Source organism: Micropterus dolomieu, linkage group LG01, assembly GCF_021292245.1.
Source record: "Micropterus dolomieu isolate WLL.071019.BEF.003 ecotype Adirondacks linkage group LG01, ASM2129224v1, whole genome shotgun sequence".
NCBI classification, from domain to species: domain Eukaryota; kingdom Metazoa; phylum Chordata; class Actinopteri; order Centrarchiformes; family Centrarchidae; genus Micropterus; species Micropterus dolomieu.
In genome coordinates this window covers 34616444-34641249 of record NC_060150.1, presented here as the reverse complement: position 1 = coordinate 34641249, position 24806 = coordinate 34616444, and the positions used below count along the sequence as shown (strand labels likewise).

Below are 24806 nucleotides of genomic sequence, written 5' to 3'. Positions count from 1 at the left end.
AGAGACAGGCAATGGCAGTTGCTATTAAAAGCTAGGCAGATCTCTTTTACAGCAAACCAAGAGTAATGTGTCGGTTCTAAACCTTAACCACTAATTGACTTGTTTTCTAGTTAACTAGTAACAATGTGGCTTTTCATGTATGACCTTAATAGTTAAAGCAACCCTGAATAAAGGTACCAGTGGTATCTGATGAGATTCCTTCTGCATACAAAGAATCGGCTCTATTTACTGGGTTAGTGATAAAAAGCAAATCATCCATACCTTAGTTAAATGTTAAAGGTTGTTTGGTTGGCTACAGCAAGACCATGACATTTTATTCTGTTAATGAATACCGGCTCCTTACTACACAGACCACATTCTAATATATTTCAGTAGTACAGAAGACAGTCTGTGTTCTGTCTTTGCTAGCAACAACAGCTTGAAATGACAATTTAATAGTATAAAAGAGTTGGCTGCTCTGACGAGGAAAACAAGACAGTAAAGACGCATGTTCATCTATTCTGAGCTTTATATGGATGCAATAAAAATAACGAATATTAAACAGAACTTGTCAGAGGGAACGAGGTCCAAGACTCTTACAGTGTACAACAGAGAATTTCCAATTACGGTATTTTATAAATAATCTGCTACGTGCAAAATGGTACCTAAGCTAAAATTCAACTTTGGTGGCTTTAAATACTGTAATAAACAAACTTTCAACAATTTCATTACAATCTGTGCTGCCTGGACACAAAGCATTAATACTGCACTTCATCTGAAGCTAATTTGCCTCAGGCCCTGTGCTACAACATGGGGTTTTTGTTGGGTTAGGGTTGTATACAGGATTGCAGCTTGGACGACACACAACTGAAATAGGACCAGTACATTGCCTCAGAAGAAAACCAAGAAACTTGTGTTCTACTGCAGAGGTATTCAAAGCAGGAGGCGGGCCTCCCAAGGGGGACTCATGTGGCAAACAATTTCACGGGAGGCTCAATGATATCAAACAGCAATATTAGGCTGTCTTGGCTCAATTCTGTCTGTCTATGTGATCATATAACATAATCATGATCCCTTAGGCATCCAGTGGCCTGTGCTACGAAGTGGGATAACTGGCTTATCCAGGTAACTTCAGTTTCTTAAATGTAGCCCATCTGTAGGCTATAACTGAATTCTCCTAAGTGTTTTCACATATTTAGATTGACTATTTTGCGTGTCCAAAGAATACGGAGCGAGGGTGAGGGTTAATAAACCAAGAAAAAAATCCTAGATGAAAGTGTCAAATTTACAAGAACAAAAATCGGAAATTCCCTGAAATCCAAGTCACAAAAACTCAAAATCACTCAATCACTGTTTTCTTCTGAATACGCCCAAGTCTCTAAGGTGCATGATAGTGATTGTGAGCTAAACTCACAAGTATTTCTTCACTGCTTATTCCGATTGCAAGTCTAATATAAGTTTCCACTGCATGCATAATTCACGACAGAGGTGTGTGTGATGTTGCAGCCTTGCAAAGTGAAGTTTCTCTCATAAATGTGTGACTATAGCCTAATGTCAGAGAATATTCAAGTTTTTTACTTAGATTAATCTTGGAAATTAAATGTTGTTTTAGTGGATTATTACCCCTCTCCGCTGGCTCCTTTTTTTTTTTTATTACTATCAACTTTATGTGCAGTTGTACCTTTACATCTTAATCATATTACAAATAAAAGAAGAGCCCATGAAATACATAATAGAAATTTGAATTACAATAAGAACACTGTCAAGATTAAAAGGCTACAAATTTACTTAATTTTAATGCGATGCCAACAAGCCTCCCTGACTTTGTCGGCCGCCACGATATTAGATTTAGCCGTTAACTTGTCTTTACATTCATCATATCCTGACACAATCAACGTGCGTTCCGTGCTTGGCCGAACACGCCCCTTTTATGCAAACACAACGCAACTAACCAACAGCTTATCCATCGTCGTGGTACCGTTTAACACCGGTGTAGGCGGTCAGAGTTTGCCCGATAACCACAAGTTAACTCTGAGTAGGTTGAACTCCCTTTGTAGTATAGGCCACAGGACTTGAGCAAAAGTAACCCAATAAACTAAGGGGGGCAGCTTTTTTCAAGCTTTGTCTTTGTCTGTCTATCTCAGACTTTGAAAACCCCTGTTCCAGTGTAAAGAGGTAATACAATGCTGCTACTGACTGGCCAAACAGAGAAGGTTTATTCTTCCATTGGCTAGTGTGATCAAAAATACAGTCAGTGTATACCTGCTCTTTGGTTCAGGAACTTTCACAACAAGTTTACAGAGCATAAGGTGACCAGATATCTGAAATGAAAACCGGGGACATTTGGTTCGGTGGTCAGTATGTCATTAAAAAATGTAATGTTTTAAAAAGGGGGACAATTTCGATTTTATAATCTGTCAAATATAACTCTTCTGAATGAAATCAAGTCATTTTGAGGCAGAAGCTACCTTTCAGTCAGTAGAGTCTGCAATCACTTTCTGACAAGTAGAAAAATGCATATTATGTGTTGTTTTGGCCATTTAAAGGTATTTCAACAGGTAAAAGGACTGGATTGGTTGGCACACAGTAAGTAAAATAATGAAGAATCATAAGGATAATTGCAAAAGAGATCAGAGACCGATTTACTAACATGCCTAAATTGCGTATGCATTATAAAATATTGCACGTTCAATTTTAGTACCTGTTATGGGTGATTTACTAAGAATTACTGCGTAGATGACAACAGGAGCAAACACAATGGAGGATATTGGTAGTATTTAAATTAGGGTTTTGCGTGTTTTAATGGTTTCCGCCATTGAGAGTCGGGAGGGAAAGCAGCCACTGCGTAAAAACCTTGGTTTGTTTCGTTCAGTGCGTCCTGATTATGTGGAAATCGTATGTACCTGCCCATCCTGCTTGAGATTGCACTAAGTACAGCACACCTGGAAAGACTGCTTTGGGAAACCCCAGCAGAAACAGATACAGTATGCTGGAATGACCCAGATGCGAGGAAATGGCAGCAGATCGTGCTTCATCCATCCAGAGGGAACAATCATCGACCGTCAGCACCGTGCCCCGGTCGCTCCGCGATTTCCTTTCCCTGTCCGCCCCAACGCCCCATTCCCTCTTCGATACTTACAGTGGATTGTGTAGCTATTACGACCGGTGCATTGTCAACAGTTGGTGATCTTTCCCTCTGGCTGGATTAATTTCACGCATGATCCGTGCACTTCTGCAGCGCCACGCAACTTTCTAAATTCTTCCCTCTCATGGAGAAAATTAGTCAGGTCAAAACGAAATTTCAATTCATACCACTGTTGTATATTTTATTTCTTCCAAAGTGATTTTAAGTTTCACAAACCAAGAATATTCTGTAATGTTACATCACGAGCCAGATGTATCTCGATTTAGGCTAAAACTTACAACATTACTGAGAATTTAAAGACAGAATAACAGCGGTACGAACATTATCAGCTGTTGCTGGACACGTCTGCTGTGTTGGCTGCAGTGGTCTGTGTGACTGGGCCTGGGGGAGCTAACCATAGCTAGCTAGCTATTCCTGACAGCCCCCTGAAGTATATTCCTCTTACCCCAACCAGGGTATGTAAAGTTATTGATTATATGCATGTCGACCGTTTAACCCTATCTGCTAGCAGATAGATCTCGTAATTATTAACCTCCATTGTGTTGATGTGCAGCCTCCGGTAAGGTTATATAACACCCGTCGGCACCATGGTCGGCACTTGCGGAGCTTCTCAATTCCGAAAACGTTTGAACACATTTTCGATTCACTGCCAATTTTCGTAAAACTGCTGATCCCCGAAATCTACACAGTTGACTTCTCGCCTAAAAACTTCTCAGAATTGTATTTAAAGTTCTGTTGTTGGCTTCTAAAGAATAAAACGGTTTGCATTAGGATCTATCATGTACGTAAACCGAGATGAACGTCATCACGTTTTGTGCGCAGTGTCTTCTGGGACAAACCATATTTGGAAGTTCAACTTCTGTCAACTTCCGTCACGGTCTGCAGGCTGCAGCTGGATATACTTGATTTTGGCAAGAACTGTTAAAAATCCCGGAAGTGTTCTTCACACGCCCATTTTACCGAGGATGCATCGGTTGGTAACTTGTGTGAACTTGACGGCAGAGATATCCCAGCATTCAAGCGAGGGGCGGAAAGAAGCTGAGAGAGAGGCCGACAACAGAACGTTTTTTACCATGTTTTGAGGCAAGAAATCAACTGTGTAGGTGTCGAATACTGGCAGTTTGACCAAAAATGATGGCGAATCAAAAATGTGCTCAATCATTTTCGGAGTTGTGACGCTGCGCAACTGTCAGCGGGGGGAAGCTAACGAGACGGCCGGCCAGATCAGCTCACAGAGCCCTCAGACACGCAGACCACTGTAGCCAACACGTCAGAGTCCAGCAACAACGGCAGAGTAAAGACCCACAGCTGTAAGATAGTTTTAACATTCGTACCGCTGTTATTCTGTCATTACATTCTGAGTAATTTTGTAAGGTTTTAACTTAAATCAAGAGACATCTGGATGATGTATAGAAAAATTGTGATGTACAAACAAATCTGGTCTTGTGAAACTTCGGAAAAATTAAACAAATAGAAAGAAAGGGGACTGTCTTTTCTTTATTACTATTATTATTATTAATATTGTTATATTAGACATTACATTGTTACTGTACAGTAGAGTTGTGGTCACAGTATTTGCCTTTTATTTGCTTTTATTTTTTAATTTTTTTATGTATGAACAACTATATCTTGTTAAGTTAAAACCTACAGTTAACCCTGCAGAATGTGTTTTCAGTGTTGCACTTTGTAGACGGTCCCTGCGCACTCGTCTCACAGCCGGCTGCATGTAGAGACCAATGTTATTTGTTCTGCTCCTGGGAACACTCATTTATGTGAAAATGTACTTGTAGCTTCTTGTCTACTTAACTACGATAGTAAAGAGGCGTCGTTTGTGTTTTAAACACGTTTTGCTTACGAGTTATTGATCCTGGAAGCTCGAATCTGTGAATATATTTCCAACTTTACTGAACTCAGTAATAAATGGCACCTTTCCAGTCATCTCTAATTACTTTCTAATCTTTTTTCACATCTTTTCTCGTAATTATGACATCTTATCTCGTAATTATGAAATCTTTTCTCGTAATTATGAGATCCTGATCTCGTAATTATGAGATAAGGCTTCCAATTTTTTTTTCTTTGGTGAATGCAATGCGCTTCCGTACTTTAGACTTCGGAAAAGTTTTTTTTTTTTGTTTTTTTTTATCTGAGCAGGCCTTCAAACTAGGATTGATAATGCTCATACACAGAATAAAAGACGAATGCTGCACTGTAATTCATATTATTATATATTTTATTAGTTATATGTGGTATTGTTTTGAGAATATTTTATTTAGTGGTAGTAGTTCGCATCAGTATTTTATTTCTTATTCTTTTTTATTTTATATATTTTATTTATTATGTGTAATTTGGGAGTTTGTTTAAAAAACTGTAAACTAATTTGGATGTTTACAAAAGTTCATAATTAACCAGTAGCAATTTAATGTTTGCATTTTCTTCCCCTTACTGTACCAAAAATAAACAAAAAAATATGGCATTTCTAACTGTAACTTAACATGTTACTAATGTTAGCTAGGTTGTGGATTGGCAAACTGACGCTACTTGCTGCTGCAAAGCTAATAGGAGAGGACGAGACGGTCCCAGAGCAACACAGCAGCTCCAGACAGCGATACTTACAACTCTCCTGCTGCTAAAGCTAAAATCACAACAACAGCATATCTTGGTGAACCAGAAAGTACGCTGTATGTCCGTGGGCAAGTGATTAAACGTTACCTGACTGACACACACATCACTGCTGGATAGTGTTGTGTGGCTCGTATTATTAATACAAATGTCTTCCCCGCAAGACCTGCACGTGTGGAAGAACGTACCGTATCGCACAGCACTATCGCAGTGTAAGAGTAAAATTCAGCAGGTGATAATTTAGCTTCGTCAGTTCAATTTAATTTTTATTGTCCTTTGAGGGGAAAATCGATTTACAGTAGAGGGCTAAAAACTGAAAACAATAAACACAGCCATTGCGGCATATAGCATCTGTTTGTTCGAAAGTACTCAAACAGTTGGAATGGTGGCTTCACCATCATACAGTGCATCTGAGCTGTGTAATCAGCAACTCAGCGCAGGAAATTTATTGCCCTTGGTACATATATAACACTCATCAGTTCACCCATCTCCATCTCAATCCCACTTCATTTAGATTAGACTGCATTAGCTAAAACTTAACAAATCCCCGTAGGGAAACTAGTTTCATGAAATGTGACAATGGTGAGAAAATTAAGAAAATATAAAACAAACCCAGTGTTTACCTGCATGATGAACTCCCGGCGTCGGGGCATCCCCCTTTCAGAGAGCAGCAGGTACTCTGGCTCCTTCTCCTTTTTGGCCTGCTGGATCTGGGCCAGACGGCTGATCGGGTTCATGCCTTGGCCATAGTCTGGTCCCGTCTGGAAGGAACAGAGGAGACACATTACGGTCAACTCCAATGATTTATTAATCATATTTTCAGAATCGACAGCAGTCTACTGAGCTTAGCTGATAGTACAGTAGGTGTGTGTGCATTGCATTGTTTGGTACAACAGTATATCAGTGAACAGAAATGAGATCATACTCATCAGCAATAGACAGATTCAAAAGATTTAGAGGGCAAGTAGAATAAGACAGGAAATTAGTAGGAAAGAAATCTCACAATCTTATATTACACATTTTTTGAATGTCTGTGGCACTGGGTACTATTACGTTCTGAAGCAACACTTCTGACTTGATTGTACCTTGCAAAAAAACAAAACATTTCAAACATTTCCCCGAATAACATGACTATTTGAATTACACAATGATATCAGAAGCGTCTTCCAGGCCAGCACAACTCAGCTCTGCTGTTGTACCTTGAGGATGGTCTTGGTACGTTTCTTGTAGTGTGTCTTGGGTTTCTCCACAGCGGGGATGAAGGGCAGCTTCTTCAGGTCCTGCAGGATGGACAAAGCAGCACGCTTCTTGGACAGCTTCTTGCTGTTGCCCTCACCCTCAGCAGAGAACTCCCCCACGGTGACGCGGGTCAGGAAGCTTTTCATGTGCGGCGGGCCGCTCTCCTTCAACACCTGCGTGAGATGCAATAGGAGCAGGTTGGCAATGAGGGACTTCCAGTTAAGTTTGTCTTATACGAGGTTCATTACAAGTTGTTTTATGGAAAACAGATTTAAGACAAAATACTGAAGACAGAAAAGACTGAATGAATGTGAGTGTATTTGAGTGAGTTAGTACGGTATGTGTGAGGGAGTGTGTGCAGCGCACTCTGCAAGCCGCTTCACCAGGTGGTCCAAAACATCTGTTCTCGATGGTCACAGTGCTACCCACCCATATGCGTGTGTTATTCATATACAAACACACACACAGAGACGTACAAACACACATATGAAGAGGAACATGTTCCTAGATGACAGTCTCTAGTGTTGAGGGCTCAGTTTCCTTCCTCTAGCCTCTGGTCACCTGGGAGACCTAAAACAAACACCGGCTGGCGTTAGGTCATGCTTCTGCAATCACATCTACTTCCTGTGAAGTCCGAGAACAGTGTGTGAGTGTACGTATGTGTGTGTGTAGCAGGTGGGGTTCTCCCGAACCTTATTTAGGAAAACACATTGCAGGAAGAATTAGGTTTCACACACTTACCAAGTCCAAACAGTACATGTTTGACTAATATGGACGCCTTTTTGATTCATACTCACTGACTTTCTCCCTCACTGTTCCTCTAGCCATAGTTGCTGTCTGTAAATGTTTCTTGGACTTTCTCAACCAACCCCCTCATTTATTTGAGCTCAGTTTGTGGTACAAACAGCACAAATTGTAGCAATCAGATGCAATTTAGAAACAGTTCATTTAAACCCGGTGACCGATAAAACAGATAACTGATAAGCGGAACCTTAAGCATTCCTCAAATACTTTGCACATCAACACGGACTAATACCAGACCTTGAGGGGAACAAAGGATAATGTGTGCGTATCCCACCTTCCCTACTACATAACTATACCCACACAAACTTGCGTTTTGTTTCCATTAACAAACTAAAACGAAAATGCATGTATGGTGTATGAAAACCAAACAATGAATGGTAAAGCCCAATTTCTTACAAAATGTCCAGAAATGGGCAAAACAGACTAAAGAAACTATAAAAACTATGCCAAATCTCCTACAACACAGACACTACACTCAATAACTAATTAATTTGCTGTATGTGAAATTGCATTTTAACTTGATTACATTAAGGCTAAATTATTTTAGGTTATTCAATTTAGGTTCCTTCATCCTCAAGTAACCGGAGGACACTTTGTTAACATTCCTGACACTGGGCCCGTGTTTGCTGTCAATGTACCTGCTATCTGTCAGCATTCCCGCACAATGAGTTTAAGTATGTGTAAGGATGTGTGTTGTAGGGAAGCCTTGGAGCACTAGCTGGCCAAGCTAACAGCCAAACTCACGCACACCCAGAGGATCAGCTCTGGTCTTGCTCATCACCAGTAAAAGGAAATGTAACATGGCAGCTTCTTGTACATTACAACATTCAGTGGGACTAGATACATCCCATTTCGGAACTTTATCTACTGTGTCAGTGGTCTTGATGATGACACTACACATCGCTGGCCACTGGTCAGCTGAGATTATGTCACAAAATAAATTTGAGCCATTACAGAATATATATAGAATGTAGATGTAATTGGTGTTTGGTTATGGACCAGCAGGCGACTCTCTTATGCTGTAGTAATTAATGATGGGATGTGTAGGACAGGAAGCCTCTTCAGCTGTCCTCAGTTCTGTAGCTGTACTCACTTAAAAACTCATTCAAGCTTTCTCTCATTGTCCATCATAGGCTCTTCTAAACATGTGCCAACTATTTAGAGATTGAGTAAGATGGCAAGCTGACCAAGAAACAATCATATTTGCATCCTGGTGGCTGACCACAACGTTCCTGGTTTGAATCGGACCGCAAAACCTCTGTTATGTGCCAATATTTGTTTGTTAGGCAAACAGCGGAGACTCCAGAAATGTACTGGTGCTGGCCAAGAAACAGGCTGGCACATAACCCCCTGTAAAATGGTGAATTGGTGATTTTACATCTTAGTTTTCTTAAGCTTTAACAAACAAGACATTTAAAAAGGCACCGAAAAGTGAATTTTGTTACCTTTGGGCACTGCAAGGATAGCTGTTTCCTTGTTTCCAGTCTTTGTGCTAAACTAAAATAATCTGCTGGCTAGAGCTACACATTTACCATATTGACATGAGAATGGCATCCATTTTCTCCTCTAACTCTCAGCAAGAAAGCGAAAAAGCTAATTTTCCCAAGAATGTAGAACTGTTCCTTTAAAAAAAATATGTATAGCATATGTTGCGCTGTGGACCACATTCCAAGCCAAAGCATTTTAGATTACAGTCCAAAACTATAATCTCGCAAAGTGGCAATGGAATTATTTAGTTAATAACAAAAGAAGCAAATGACACCCCCATATTCTACTGCAAAAAAATGCTCTTTTATTTAGAAATAATGGTAGTTTCTTTACAGAGACAAACAGGCTTGTTACTGAGTCCCGTGGTTTTTGGCTTTTTAAATTGTTCTGCTTATCCAAAACACTCTAGGAACAAACATACGGCACAATAAGTGATGGATGACAAGTATTGCACTGATAAGACTCACCTGTGCCGTCTAAAGTGAAAACTTGTGGTCTGCATAGGTATATGGTACAGTCAACAAAGAGTATGAGACAAAGTGTGTATCTGTGCACACATGTCATAAACTCTTGGCCCAGGACAGCGGCAGACGAGCTGCAGTCAGTCTCCTGGCAGATGACACGGGATCTGCGCCACACCGATGGGATTTCAGCACTTCCATTCATTTACACGCACACCCACCCACACACACATACATCCAAACAAACACACCCGTCTACCACCTAATGACAAGGATCAGGTTGTGCACAGGAAACATTTGGTAATTCAATGTTGATTTTTTTTTAATCCCCTTCTCCTCTTGTCTCTTCATCTCTATTTTCTCTTACATGGGAGGCCTTCTCTTCGGCTTCACATGGAGACATCAATACCCTGAGCAGTCTTAGGATCCGTGCATGCGAGACCTCAGGTACACTGGAAGAGGAGGCAATGGGAGCAGGCTAGGACAATGGTGGGGACTGGTAGAGGGAAGAAAGGCTCTTTTGTAAAGAATGGTGGATGGACAAGCCCTCAGGGAAGCTGCTTCTTGTAAGATGGGTGGTTCTTGGCCCGGACCCTCTTCTCTTGTGTCCTCCTAGGAAAGGGAGCCTCTGATCCAACACACAAGCTGTGATTTATAGATTGGTTCCTCTTTGATGCTGACATCTGTTTGATATTGCCTGACGGGGGGATTAAATGAGCCAACTGGCTCTCAGGGTGGCGGCGACCCTCATCGTTGCAGAGGGATGGGAAAGCAGACACTCGTTAGCAGTGACTCACGGGTAATTTCATGCCCCAGTGAGGGCAGGGATGAGATGACGTGAAAACATGGCTGCTGTGGAAGGCGTTCACATGACCGTTATGGTTTTGTGTAGGGTGCATGAATGCGTAACTGTGTGTTTGACTGTTTCTCAGTGTGTGCCATTTCTTCTTAGTGCATTAAAGAAGACACGGTAAAGGGGATGTGACGTGCCAGGATGGGAGACGATTCCAAACTTTGTCTAATGAGCTATAATGTAATGAGAGAGAGAAAGACCCACAGAGACGTGTGTTATTCACACTTGGTTTCTAGCCACAGCATAGTGGCGGTGTGAGAGCCTATTGCATGCAACACGCTGATTGAGACTGAAAGTGAATCTGCTGTAGAGCCATCAGGGGTATGAGGGGGAGAGAAAGGTATGCTATGCCAGGAGGGGGAGAGGATAATTGCCTCAATGCAGCCTGGCCTTCAGACAGTTTAGCTTGACATGGCACAGGAAAACAAATGTGGTGTGACTGATGTGTGGAGGTGGAGAACAAAACAACATTTTTTGAGTGTAAAGAAAATGAAACCACGGCACTTAGGAAAACAAAACTGACCTGTTTCTGACCTGTGTCTCTCTTTACTTTAAAGTGGTCATATTGTGCCCACTTTCAGGTTCATAATTTTATTTAGGGTTTGTACAGAACAGGTTTACAGGGTTTAATTTTCAAAAAACACCATATTTTTGTAATCCTGCACATTGCTGTGGCACCTCTTTACACCCTGTGTTGTGAACGCTGTGTTTTAGCTACCGAGTGAAGCATCTCACTTTTATTTGATCTTTGTTGGGTGCTGCGCATGCGCAGTTCCTGGTAAAGGACTACTAGCCAATCAGGAGTAGAGAGCGGGTCCTGACAAGCCGGTAACAACGGCTTCAATTCAGCTGTACAACCTTGGAGCCGAACCAGCTTCAGAACCTAGACTGGAGCAAGACTTTCAGAGTGGTAAGAGTGACAAACTGATCTTTCATACGTAATGTTTTAACTGTGCACTGTCTAATCATAGTAACAACTTCATGTCCATTGACTGTCTAACATTCGGTAGAGAGGGGGAGGGGAGGCAGCGGGCGGACATCTTGTCACTGTGTGCAGCTCAGTGTGTTTCTCCACCTGTGTATTTCAGTGTGTGCCACACTTGCCACCAGGCGAGCATTAGGATGCGTGTTACAAAGTGATGCAGATCGGTTACGGAAGTAAAAGCTGAACTACAATCGAGCTGTTTTCAGGCAGTTCAGGAGCAGTATTTTCTGTGGGAGATGAAAACTCCCTTTGGGGTGGACTTCTTCACTTGCAAACCTATTACATGCACAAAAAAGATATATAACACACTAAAGGAAAGGGAAAAAGCATAATATGACCTCTTTAAATCATGCAGTCTCTTTACGGCACAAAAAATGCTAAACAAACTGAGCTTACCGCACACAGCTTGTGCGAAAGGCAAAGAATAATAGCTGTTGATTGTGAAACAAAGTGTGGAAGTGGAGAGAGGTTTCTGATTTACTGCTCGTTAGGCAGCAGTAATGAAAAGCCAGTCTGCACACTGACAGCAAGCAGAGGAGAGACCGTTTGGAGGAATGTGGCTGTGGTCTGCTGCTGTCAGCTTCCCATTTGGAAGGAGTGAAAATGAAAGCTGATTGCTGACAGTGACAAAGACATGACAGAAATCACATCAATCCAGATTTAGCTGGCAGAAATTATAAATAGTAGTTCCAGGAAGGACAGCCATGTCATGCTATGGTGAGCAAATACGTTTTCGAAACAAAGAATGGGGGTAAAGGCAGGATAGGACAGCTTTTCAGATAATTTTTGTCAATGTTGTGTAAACTCTCATTAGCAAGCAAAGTCTCACTCCCTTCCTTCCATCCCCCCCTAGCTTCAACACGCAACCGCCCTCTGTGTGAGTTTTGGGAGTGATGGTAGGAGAGGTGGAAGGCAGGGATTCTGCGGAGGAAGGGAGGGGGCACATAGAGTAAACTGAGCCTCCCTTGTTTTTGGCACCTTGCAGAGTGCAGCAGAAGAAGAGGGGGTGATTAGGGAGTGAATATTGGATGAGTCAGCTCTGAGATATGGTGAAAGCCAAGGAGAACAGACCAAGCGGGTCATGTGAGGACACACTAGACTTCTTCGTGTATTTAGAAATTTTGGGGGGCAGTGGCTCTAGTGGTTATAAGAGTGGTGGCAGGATTCCCTGTAAACGTCCAGAGGAATCTTACGAAGCAAAACTAAAACCTTGAGAAAGGCAGTTAAACCTCGTCTTATCCAGTGGAACATGCGGGCTGCCAACAGTGAGACAGAATGTAGCAGCGCTGGGCAGCTCCCAGCTGAGTTTATCAAGGTCACCAGCCTTCCACTGCAAAAAGCTTTTCTCCGAGCCAGCTGTCAATACGAATATGCTCTTACTAAAGAAAACCCCCCAACACCACTCATGGTCACAACATGCTGGGTGTTAAACTGATAATAATGTTCTGACGTGAAAAGGAAAATCCCCAAAAAGTTAATAAATTTTTAATACAAAGCTGCGGGGCTTCAATATCAATATCACGCATTTCAGGATTTCTGGCAGCTGTTCACCTCCACCGAATTGACTCCCTTTGCTCATGTTTTATGAAATGTATACACTTATTAAAAAAAGCAGGGGTCCTCTTTCACACAGAAAAGAACCTTCTTTTTGTTTTGATCACAAAAGATGAGATGCTGTCAGGATTTGGCTAAGGAGATGACTGATAGATTGATTAGGCAATGTTAGAGTTATACAGTTTGGTCACAGTCAGCTGTAGGTTTGTGACAAATAACTCAACACAGATGGGAGAGAGTACGAGCAGCACTGCTGCTAATCTACTGAATTTAAGTTAATGTTGTCTGAAAATCTCCAGCTGGGAACACTTTTTATGCAATGCACTGAAATTAAAATAATTTGATGCTTGATATTGAGCAGCTGGTTTTGTATTTTAATGTCAATGGCTCTGTATTGATTGCCTCAATGACTCTCATCAGAAGTTGATTAAGAGGGGAGTGTAGAGCAACAGCTCCGCCTCTCTATCTGCCCCTCATCATGCGACTCTTTTTTTATTAGATTCAATCATCCTGTAATTCTTTAAACTGTGTGGGACTCATAGGCAGACAGGAAATTGCATGTTTAGAAAGAAATGTCTGATTTATAAGCCCATTTAATTTTGTTGGTTGTGGGACTATATGGGACAAGGCTGACTACTAATGGAATTTATCAAATGACCAATCAGCACCTTATCAGCTGAGTCACCTCCAAAGAAATGGGACCAGGCCTCTGGAAACCATACCGATGTGCTACACCACAAACCAGAAATACTTGGGAATTTACACATGCCTTAAAAGGCGGTGATCCATCTTTACCTTCCTGTGCACATATTTCTTTTGACTCCGTTTACAATGAGTGACTTCACTGACAGGAAAATTAACCAAACCGCGTAAAAAACACATCCTTGCACATTTCATATTTCATTGTCATTTCAGTATTATCAGTGTAACTCCTTCAGTTCCTACAAAGTTGTTTAGTTTTAGTAATACTTACTACCGCATTATGACATTTCACAAACCCTGGCCTTATCGTCATTCATTCTGTGATTACTTACAGGACGAACATTACTTATAATTTACAGTAGTACCAATAATAATGGTGTCACATGGCCATATTTTTGTGGGCGTTTGTTGATACATTGTCCTAACTCCGTTGTGTATTCCTCACCTCAAAGTTGACAGACAAGTTCCTCTTGAGGGCAATTTCATAGACCAGGCTGATCTCTGATTTGCTGGCATCACTGCCTTCCTCTGTCTCCCCCTTTTCCTCTGGGCTCTGGAAAAGAAGGAAATAAATTGTAAAATGGGACATATTGATTGTTACTGCTAGAACTAGTGCCACTTTTAAGTTACAGGTTTCCAAATGGTCTATTGTTCTTTCCAGCCTAAAAGATGCCATTTCATTAGAAATTGCATCCCCAAAATGAGGTTCATAGGGCCCTATGAAATGTGTTTTTTGCTCGTTTGGCTTAAGTGCTATGGAAAAATACGCTTATAATGCTAGGCAAAACTCCAGATTCCGCGTTTTACAGTTTATTGCATTTTTATCATCGCGGAAATCATAGGGCCCTAGGTGCAAGGTGTTCTCCCTATAGTACTGAGCCAAAGCAATAACAAATCCCATACGAGTGCTACAGATATGAAACCATACTAATTTTTAGGGAACGCAAGGTGCCTAGAGGCCAGTTATAAGGTTACTTCACGTGCAGATATTTTTATTAAATCGGAGAAATACTGAAATGTTGTTTTCTTTTAGATGACTTCCGGATCAGATACAAATGTATGAGTTCTTCAATGAGCCACTGTTTAATGTTGAGATCTTGAAAATGGAAAATGTCTTTTGTTTTGACTGCTTTTAAATACCCCAAAAAATTCCAAACTGTGACCCCAAATCTGTGGCACTTATCAAGTCAAGAACTGCACGCCTTCAAGGTGGATGTTGGCCAAGCTGCTACAACGAGGAGCCTGTCTGTTTTTCTGGATATGAACCTCATGTGATATGGGAGTGAGAACTCAGTATTCAAGGACATGACTGGTTGTCCTCTGTTTGTACAGGAAGGTCTCTTACATAGGGTGGTCCATTTTATGTAAGAATTCCTGAATGCTCTGTTCTAGGAAAATCTTTACAGGAAAATCTTTTCCTGTAACAAGAAACACAGCTGAAATGTGAGTTTTCATCAGGCATGAAACATGGAGTTGCTTCACCAAAAATTAATATGGAAAGGACAGTTAAGGTCTGTGGGAAAGCACCAGCAGGTTTCAATGGGATAACCACAATTTCAATTCAAAGAATGTGCCGCCCATGAACCTATGGAGTAATTCTGGACTTAATACCAAATGACTCAGGTCTGAGCCTTTAGTCAGTTTAAGGTTTTTTATTATTTACAAAGTTAGAAATTTCAAGGATGGATCAGACAGACTTAATCTACAACAATGATTTTCAAGAATTCTTAAATTGATACTACTTCATGTCATAGAGTTACAACGAGGGGCTTTTTGGTGCCAGCTGTCTATAAGAAAGCAGAATGCTGTCTCGATCTTTATCTTCTTATGTCCAGCTCATTGTGTGATTAAGTCTGAATGGCTGTGGCCTTTCCCTTTGGGCTTCTTCCCTTCTCCTGCCTCATTGTGTGACCCGATACAACGCATGATTCATACTGCGAGATCTCTTGGATTTCACAGGATACAGAGTCACGTGGTACGATGCACCTACCACAACGGGCGGGCGAAAGACATCAGAAAGTATGGGTGCAGTGTACTTTGTTTTGTGTGCGCTGAGACATACATTTTCAGCCTCTTGTGTTCTATGTATGAGGACATGAGAGCGTGAGTCAGTCCGTGGACCCTCTTCCATTCTTCTTCCACAAAGTGTTTTCATTAATTCTATTAAATTCTAATATGTATTCATGGTTTTGATGGTTGCATTTCCTTGTGCCACCACTCTATGTGATGTGTGTGATTAATAGTGTGAATCCCCTCTCAAGGCTGCATAAACAAACAGCCGGGTAATTGTCTGTGGGTGTGTGTGTTAGCGTGCAAACTGGAATGACCAAGCAGATAAGCAACCTTCCTCTGACAAAGACAAATAGAGGGCAAAATCTGACTTCTACGTCTAGATCTACTGGACAGAGCTCTGGGAAAAGTACAACAAGCGAAGAACCCATATAGTGCTCTGAGACATTAATCATCGCCCTGAAGGAGCTGCGGTCAATGAACAGTGACTGTGGGTGAACAGAAGGCTTCACATTCACAACTATGCTCAAGGGCAATTGATTTCATAATGGGGCAAAAGGATTCTAGATCAAAGGATGGGAAGAAGAGGCTTCCAACGGACAAAGCAAAATAAGTGTATTATAAAGGTTACAAGGTCACAGATCTAAATATATCTTCCTTCACACCAACCATGACATGACCATGCAACCTTTCTTCAAGAAACTCCTAGAAGATGCAGATTTCCTCTCATAAATACTCAGTCAAACCATTGACTGTGAGGTAAACAACCTGGGGATTTTTTCAAGACAGGAAGTGCACTTGTTTAACATCAGATATCACAATTTTAATAGTACATCTAGTATAACTAACTGGCACATTTACAAGTTATTCAGCAGTTTTTACTATAATCTTTATTGCCTGAAGCTATGCAAGTTGGAGATGCTTTTTTTTTGTTTCCAAGGGTTACATATTGTTGCACTACATGTGTATAAACATAACACAATTACAGCGTCACTGATATGTACCTGTGGTCTTCCTCAAAATAACGGTTTGACAAACCATGGTTACAAGGAACACTTCTAGCCTGAGGGTGTCCAGTCCACACATTTACACATGTATGCGTGCACACACACACACACACACTCTCACTCACACAGAGACAGGATGACAGACATATACCATAGACACAATGTGCCCCAATTTGTAAAGCAAGACTGAGAAGCATCAGCAAACAAAGAGCGCATTTATGGAGGCCGACGCCACAAGACAGTGAGTCAGGCAAGTGAGAAGAGCCAAAGCGTTTTGAATAACCATCGGCGATGCCAGGTAGTGAGGATATGGGGTAATTTGATTTCCGGTGGGAGATGATAACAACAGTTAACAGCTATGCCTGAGGGGAAACTCTGGAAAGGTACAGTGACACTGGGAGTAGGCAGAAAGAAAAAAGGAGAGACTGGAAAGAGAAAATGCACTCCTGTCCGGTGCAAACTAAACTATGGAGGACTACAGGGCTTAAATTATACATTAGCGTAATAAGAGCTGAGGTGGATTTGGATTCAATCTGATGAAAGCTGGTTACGTATTCATCTTAGCATCCCCCCCAAAAAAACACTACTTTTAATAGAGCCTCTCTGGCGAGAGCACCAACAGATCAGCAGCAGCAGCAGCAAATCCTTAGACTTTTCATTAAGGGAAGAGTTTTCAAGTAGGGAGGGGGTCAAGTCATCTGGCTTGAAAGCAGTCACAAGGTGACAAAAGTGCTGAAAGTATGAGGTCGCAATGATTGGAGGACACTTTGAGTGGAGAGTGGAATGACCTTTAAGAGACAGAATGAATGACCGAGCATCAGGTTGGAATAGAAATAGTTTCGTGGGGGAGGGCTAGAGGTTTCATAAGGCTGAAGTGTGTACAGACTGCAAAATGAATGTTCTTTGCTTGTTTTGCTGTCCTGTCTATGAGTACGTGAGGGATGTACTTTTAGTAAAATGTCCTCCATTTATGTTGATTTATTTTTTGGCTAGATGATTATGAAAAACCTGTGTTGTGCTTCAGGAAGGGAACCTTTTTTGTAGCTGATTTTATTTGACAAGTGTGGGAGAGAAGGCAAAATATTTTGTTTAAGACAGAGTTGTAAAATAACCTGTAAATTGTAATAAATGTTAGACCACTGCAACTGTAGTATTGATGTCTTCTAAAACCCATCAGGGTTAGGCACTGTGTGCATGACATGAAAATAAAGGAAAACCAATCAATCAATCAATCAAGTCATATATAACCATTTTAGTTAGTAAATAGTTTAGTAGTTTAGTTTAGTTAATAAAAGTATAATGGCTTTATAGTCAAGTAACCAATTACTATATAGCCAGGAAATTAATCTGGAACAAATTGCTAAATAATTTAACAAATGTCTTGGTTACTGTCTCTCAAATGTGAAGTTTTTTGGTCTTATGTGATTGTTAACTGAATATCCGTATGTTTCAAATTGTTATTTGGACAAAACAATAATTTTAAAAAGATTTAATTTCATTGGGATGCTCATTCAAGCTGTAAATTGTCAGCATGAAAATGTAAAATGCACAAAGTGGAGAAAATTGTTTTGGATGAAGAGTCCAAAGGGAGAAGAACACTGAATATGGAAATCACTTGCCCGTAAATGAAGGATGGATGAAGCTGGTAATATTTTATTATATATAGTCAACAAATCCCATTAAAAGACCAAAACCAAACAATTGAAGCGAATAAGAAGTAGACAACACCTGGTATATCTTACTCCTCGGTCATATAGGCCTCCATTGTTATCCAAAAACAGGTACACGAGGTACACTGTTGCACTGAGGCATATGTTCCTTCATTATGATGAATCCACAATCACACATATCCCACAAATATTGTCCTGCTGCTGTAAATAATTACTTGTAAAACAACTCACGTCTTCTTAATCAGAAAATTGTCCTGAAAAAATCCACTATTTACTCAGGTTTGAGTAACAACTGCTAAAAATTACATTGCCCAGCTGTTGAGCCTTTTTTTTTTTTTTGGGAAATTATACAACACGTTTGCGACACATTTCTTAGATTTAAATCCTCATTAGGGATGAATGCGTTGTGTCCCACAGATGGGCTAGCAAAGTTGGATACAGAGGACCCAGTACAATGGACCCAGACTGAACACAGCCCCCGACGACGACGAGGAAGTTGGACGACAGGGAAAACAGCACTTAGGTGGTTAAAAAGGCAGCTAGTTTGGTGAAAGAGAGAAACTTGAATTCAGAAGGTGTACTGTTGTATTTTTCTATCTGATGAGGAAAATAGGTGCAAGAATATTTCCTTTATTGACATTTTCTGAGTTTATTTTGTTGAAAAAATGTGTAATGTAGCAAAATTAAGAGATGGGCCAGGGCCAGCTGGATAGCGGACATCATTAACACAAAACATAGATGTCTTTGACATAATGTTCTGACCGTAGTTTACAGCTTACCTTCAAACAACTACTGGTACGCACTGTTAGTGGAAGCCTTTCTGTTCATAAGTATTTGTGCGTGTGTTTACCTGTGGTGGCCGTTCGGGGATGGGTTCATTGCGCAGAGCTTGCAGGGCCTTCATGGCAGCGCTATGTCTTGCTGCTTGACGGGTGCGTCCCTCACCAATAAACTCATTACTCCCCACAGACAGCTGCACATAGAAGATCTTAGGAACAGGATAATGGTACCTGGAATGAACAAAGTAACAGAAGGAAGAAAGGAATATCTATTATAAAAACTCATTATCTGACAACACACACACAAAAGCAAAGGAAAGGATAGAGTCAGACATTATGAGGCAAGTTATCAATTCACACCATTTACACCGTTCCAGTCCCACCACTTCATCAGGGTTAATTACTACACAATAGCATGTTGGCCAACCGCTTGACTGATGTCTTGCTATTGAATCTCTACTTTGGGATGCCAAACAAAGCACAGGGACATATATATGCTCTCCTCTTTCTTCTTTCCCCAAACATAGATTTTCCTCTCTTTCTTTGGGTCCTGACAGACCAGGACCGAGCTGTCACAGAGCAGATTTAGAGGTCTGCGAGTCTGCATGTGTGATACCCCCTCCTGGGTCATGGGGAGAAAGGCTGAGAATGTGTGCTGGGTCAAGGACAACGAAAGAGTGGGAAAGCTAACAAGAAAAAGAGAGGAATCCAAACTTTTTAATATCCGACTTTTCTTCTCTGTTAGTATACACTTATGTTTAAGGACATTTATGGAACTGTGTCTTGACTAGAGTCTAATACCAAAATGTATTTCATATTTTCACATTTGGTCAAGGTACTGGGCTTTTAATGAGAGAATGAATTCAATCAATCAATAGTGAACATGGTGCACTATTTAACACTGCATGCTGAAGAAAATTAACACAAGCTAAACATAATCCCTTTTGTCCGTGTATATATATTTACTCAATTGCAATTTGGGAAACCCATGAAGCTCCAATATGTAGGACAGGAAAACGTGTGTGCACTGGAAACTCTCACAGTACGTTTCACAACCGCACACATGCACATCATTAGATGAAGAGATATCAAGTCGTGAAGCCATATTCAACAACAGCCCATGACATGTCTGATAACTGGAAACAGTCCCTTGTATATGCTGATGTTTTTATTGACTGAGATCAAATGCTACAAGTCATTAATTAGCTTGAGTTTACAAGTACTACAAGACCTAGAGTCTACAGCCACACTAGCGGACCTGTGAACTTAACAGTGTTTAGCGTAATATGCTAATGTCAGAGTGCTAACATGGTCAAAATGGCAATGCTAGCATGCTGTAACGTGTTACTCCCAACACTGGTTAGAATGCTAACATTAGCTAATTAGCACTCAACACAAAGTGCAGCTGAGGCTGAAGGTAATGTCATTAGTTTTACTTGGTATTTGGTCACTGAACAAATTAAAATTTTGACTTGATAAGGGCACTTGTTGAAAATTCGAGGGAACACCAAAGTTACTATATTCCATCCAGAGGGGGCGTGAACGTGTGGTATTCACTGTCTCAGGACCACGAATGTCTGCACAAACGTTTGTGCCAGTCTGTCAAGTAGATGTTGAGATATTTAAAATGAAATAATATAAAGTGAAATATATATCTTGCTGATGGCATTACGGCAATTAATCCAATAGTGGACAATGTTTCAGTCTGGACCACAGTGGTGGATCGACCGACTGACAGAGTTGTAATAAACTGGAATTAACCTTTAACTTGATTAGGTAGTTCTGAAGCTAAATGTAGATATGTTTTGACATTTTGATTATATCAATACCAGAAATACTGCCTCTTAAAAACTCTTTACAAGATAGCACTTAATAACACATCTGTAATATCTCTAAACTTCTATTCTCTTCTTCCCTCCCTTCACTTCTTTCCTCAACCTCCTGCTCAGCAATGAGTCAGCGTTTTACTCCCAGAATTCCAGCAGGTCTTTCTCCAGCCCAAAGCCCTGCTCTCATCCGTCTGCTCTCAGCTCCTCCTGGCCACGGGAGCCTTCCCTGGGCGGGGGCCTGCCTGGCCCTCGCACGTCAAGTGTGGCCCCAGGGTCTCAGAGGACATGCCAAGTGCAACATGGGCCCCAGCCAACAGCGCTGAACCGAGATGGGAGCAGCTGGGTCTGGAGCGCTGAGTACAGGTGCAGAGAGGAGGAGAGAGAGGGATAAGAAAAAGAGAGGAGGGAGACTGAAGTGGAGAGAGATAGAGGGAGAGAGAGAGGGAAGTAAAGAGGGAGAGAAGAGAGAGAGAGAGAGGGACATGGAGGGAGGCCTGTGGGAGACTACTTCACAACGTGGGAAAGTTGTGGCTTATACACAAGCAAGTCAGCCAAGAACACAGCCGAGCTAACGCACACACACATCAAAATCGTGCAGACAGAAAGGCAGGAAAATCACGTCAGCAATGCGTGGCCAGTACAAAAATCAGCACATGCTGGCTAGATCTGCCTGTTCTGTGTTATCAATTATTATTTTTGTTATTATTATTACAACAGAGAGGGAACTGGACCAGGACACCTGTGGGGAGGGTGTGGAGACCGCTGAAAGGGAAAGCAAAAATAAGAAAATAAATACCACTGTGTCTGTGTGATGACGTGAGTGTGCGGGTGTGTATCGGCTGTGACTGAGGGATGAGTGACTCTGTGAGAGACAAAATAAATAAATAAATAAATAAACTGATGCCAAAACTCAATCAAATGATAACTCATCAGCATTTAGCAGTGAGTAATGAATTTGACTTTAAGGGCAGAAGCTTCCCTGCAGCGCTCTTTAATGTGAACCACGTTAGTTAAGGTTACCATTTCATCTTAATCATCACACACAGTCCTATTGGGAAATGGGAGATATGGTATTGCAATTATTACTATAAATGACAGGGTGACATTTTGACTGGAAACTATTTTCTCCTGTGGCAAGGAAAACTATTTCCTTTATAAATGCTTGTGTAGAAAATAAAACCCAGTTGTGATGCATTACACTTGTTCCTAAACTGAAAAGGTTACCACCACCTTGACATTTTTATTGTTTTGCGGCATATTTACATGCACGGCACCAGCTACAGCCACTAATTTTCACATAGCGTTGTACCACAGGCTATGTAGTACATTTAATGTGTATGTATCAATATGTATCATAGACATGCCTTATTGTTTCCATAGCATGTTTTCCTCTACTTTATTATTTAGGCTAGGTTTTGGCGTTTGGGAAATTCTCAGTAGTTACTGTGACGTAAAATAGTAATTTTATCTAATGGCGGTCACACCAGATAGAGGAGCTTTCAAGTCACGGTTTGAGCAAATGCAAAACAAAATGCAAACTCCAGTTCTATGGAAGTAAACTGAAAATATGTGGCCTGTAACTTAACACATGACTTTGTTGACGAGTTGCAGATGGTAGTGTATAGGGAGCGGTGAAAATTTCAACAGCTTTGGATGGCAAACAGCAGCAATCAAAACCAAATGCAGCACTTCCTTTTAGTCATAAACCTGCCATTTTAGCCATAAGAACACATCTAATTAAATTTTGTTTACAATATATTCCCACCCTTAAAGGACCTATAGTATGCTAAATTTAAGTTCACACTTTTTTTGGGTGTCTAGTAGAAAATGTTCACGTGCTTTAATGTAAAAAAAAAACCACATTATTTTTCCTCACACTGTCCACTGCTTTAGCACCTCTTTTCACCCTCTGTCTGAACACGTTTAAAGCGACAGGAGTATTTTCGCTCCTGTCGCTTTAAAGCCTCCCTCCCTAAAAGCCAGCTTTCTTCTGATCGGCCAACTTCCCTTTAGCCTCCAGAGGGGCAGCAACTAGCTGGCATAGCGCTTACAAGATGAGTGGAGATAAGTCTGGCTATGCGAGAGTATACATCACTGATTACAATACAAAAACAAAACTTCATTCTCTGATTTTGGTGAAAGTGGATCAAATTTTATGGAGAAATTTCCATAAATCACAGAGAGTTGAGGCAGAACAGCCGTAGGACATCAGAGGAAAAAACAGAAAATTACTAAAATAAAAAAAATTAAAATTACTATAACTTTCCTTCTTACCCATAAAAGCACTTTCTGCTAGACATACTGAACAACCTCCAGCTCTAGGTCAGCGATGGAATGAACGCTTGGTGTTGTGTTGCACGCTGGGGCTCGTGTTCAGTGGGCTGGGCGGTCTACTGCGCTGAAGGGCTGGCGGAGGTCCTATACTACACTACGGGTGTAACGGTACACAAAAAACCTCGGTTTTGAAGTCACAGTATTTTCGGTACAGTAAGGGAAACACTAAATTGCTGCTGATTTATTATGAACTCTTGTAAACATCCAAATAAGTTTACAATTTTTTTAACAAACCTCCAAATTATACATAATAAATAAATTATATAAAATAAAAAAGAATAATAAATAAAATACTGCTGCAAACCACTAACAAGTTCTCCACTAACAAACATTCGCAAAACACTACCACATATAGCTAATAAAATTATATAATATGGATTACAGTGCAGCATTCTTCTTAGTCTTTTTTTCTGTATATGAGCATTATCAATCCCAGTTTGAAGGCCTGCTCATAAAAAAAAAAAAAGAAAACTTTTCCGAAGTCTAAAGTCTGTTTAAATGTCGAAAGGCGTTTGCACTGTGCTCGTTTTTGTTTTTTTCCCTTGTTGCAGTGACGTTTTCCTTCGTGTGATACCGTTAGTGAGTTAGCAAGTTTGACGTGTTGCCAGAAACATACCCGATTGCTACTGAGAAATGGCGGCCCACTGCTTTCGCCTTATCGACTTGTCCGTTGTTGTATTTCACTAAGAAACCAAAGTGTTCCCAAACAGAAGACCTTAACAATAAGGGAGGGGTTTCAAGCTCTGGCTTCTCTGCACTGGCCATGATGCTTAAGTAAATGTAAATGCTCCGTACTTGTATAGCGCCTTTCTAGTCTTTTCGACCACTCAAAGCGCTTTTACACTACATCTGCATTCACACACATTCATACACTGAGCCTAAGTGCTCAAACGGAAACTAACACCTTCACACTCATTCATACACTGGCGGAATAGCCGCCAGGGGCAAATCGGGGTTCAGTATCTTGCCCAAGGACACTTCGACACACAACCGCCGACCTTCCGATTAACAGCCAACCCGCTCTACCTCCTGAGCCACAGCCGCCCCCTCACTAGTTAGCGAGAGGCTGGGCTAAAGCGGCTGCTTCTGTAGGGCTGTACCAAAACAGTCCGGTACAAATACATGTACAGTTAACACCCCTATACTACACAGATCCCTCCATGACATCATGAAGGGAGCCAAATTCAAATAGCGTGTTTGCACACACATTTACTGAAAGAGAGAGGATGTTTTTTTCTCATGGTTTGGGGGTCTTTAGACACACTGGTGACACAAATTTATGTTGAAAAGACATGAAAAAATGCATTTTGCATAATATGGGAGCTTTAATAGTCAATGTCTGTTAATG

At 41.0% G+C, this 24806-nt stretch overlaps 1 protein-coding gene across 1 annotated transcript in view; it reads right to left on the bottom strand.

Annotated features, from left to right (window-relative positions):
- Positions 1-24806, bottom strand: part of stau2 (staufen double-stranded RNA binding protein 2) — a 110669-nt gene that overhangs the window by 67836 nt on the left and 18027 nt on the right. Inside the window, exons 6-9 of the mRNA XM_046066349.1 lie at positions 19367-19526; positions 14275-14382; positions 6943-7155; positions 6367-6504 (exon numbers count right to left, since the gene is read on the bottom strand). Coding sequence (XP_045922305.1) covers positions 6367-6504; positions 6943-7155; positions 14275-14382; positions 19367-19526 — 619 coding nt within the window. The remainder of the gene's footprint in view (positions 1-6366; positions 6505-6942; positions 7156-14274; positions 14383-19366; positions 19527-24806) is intronic.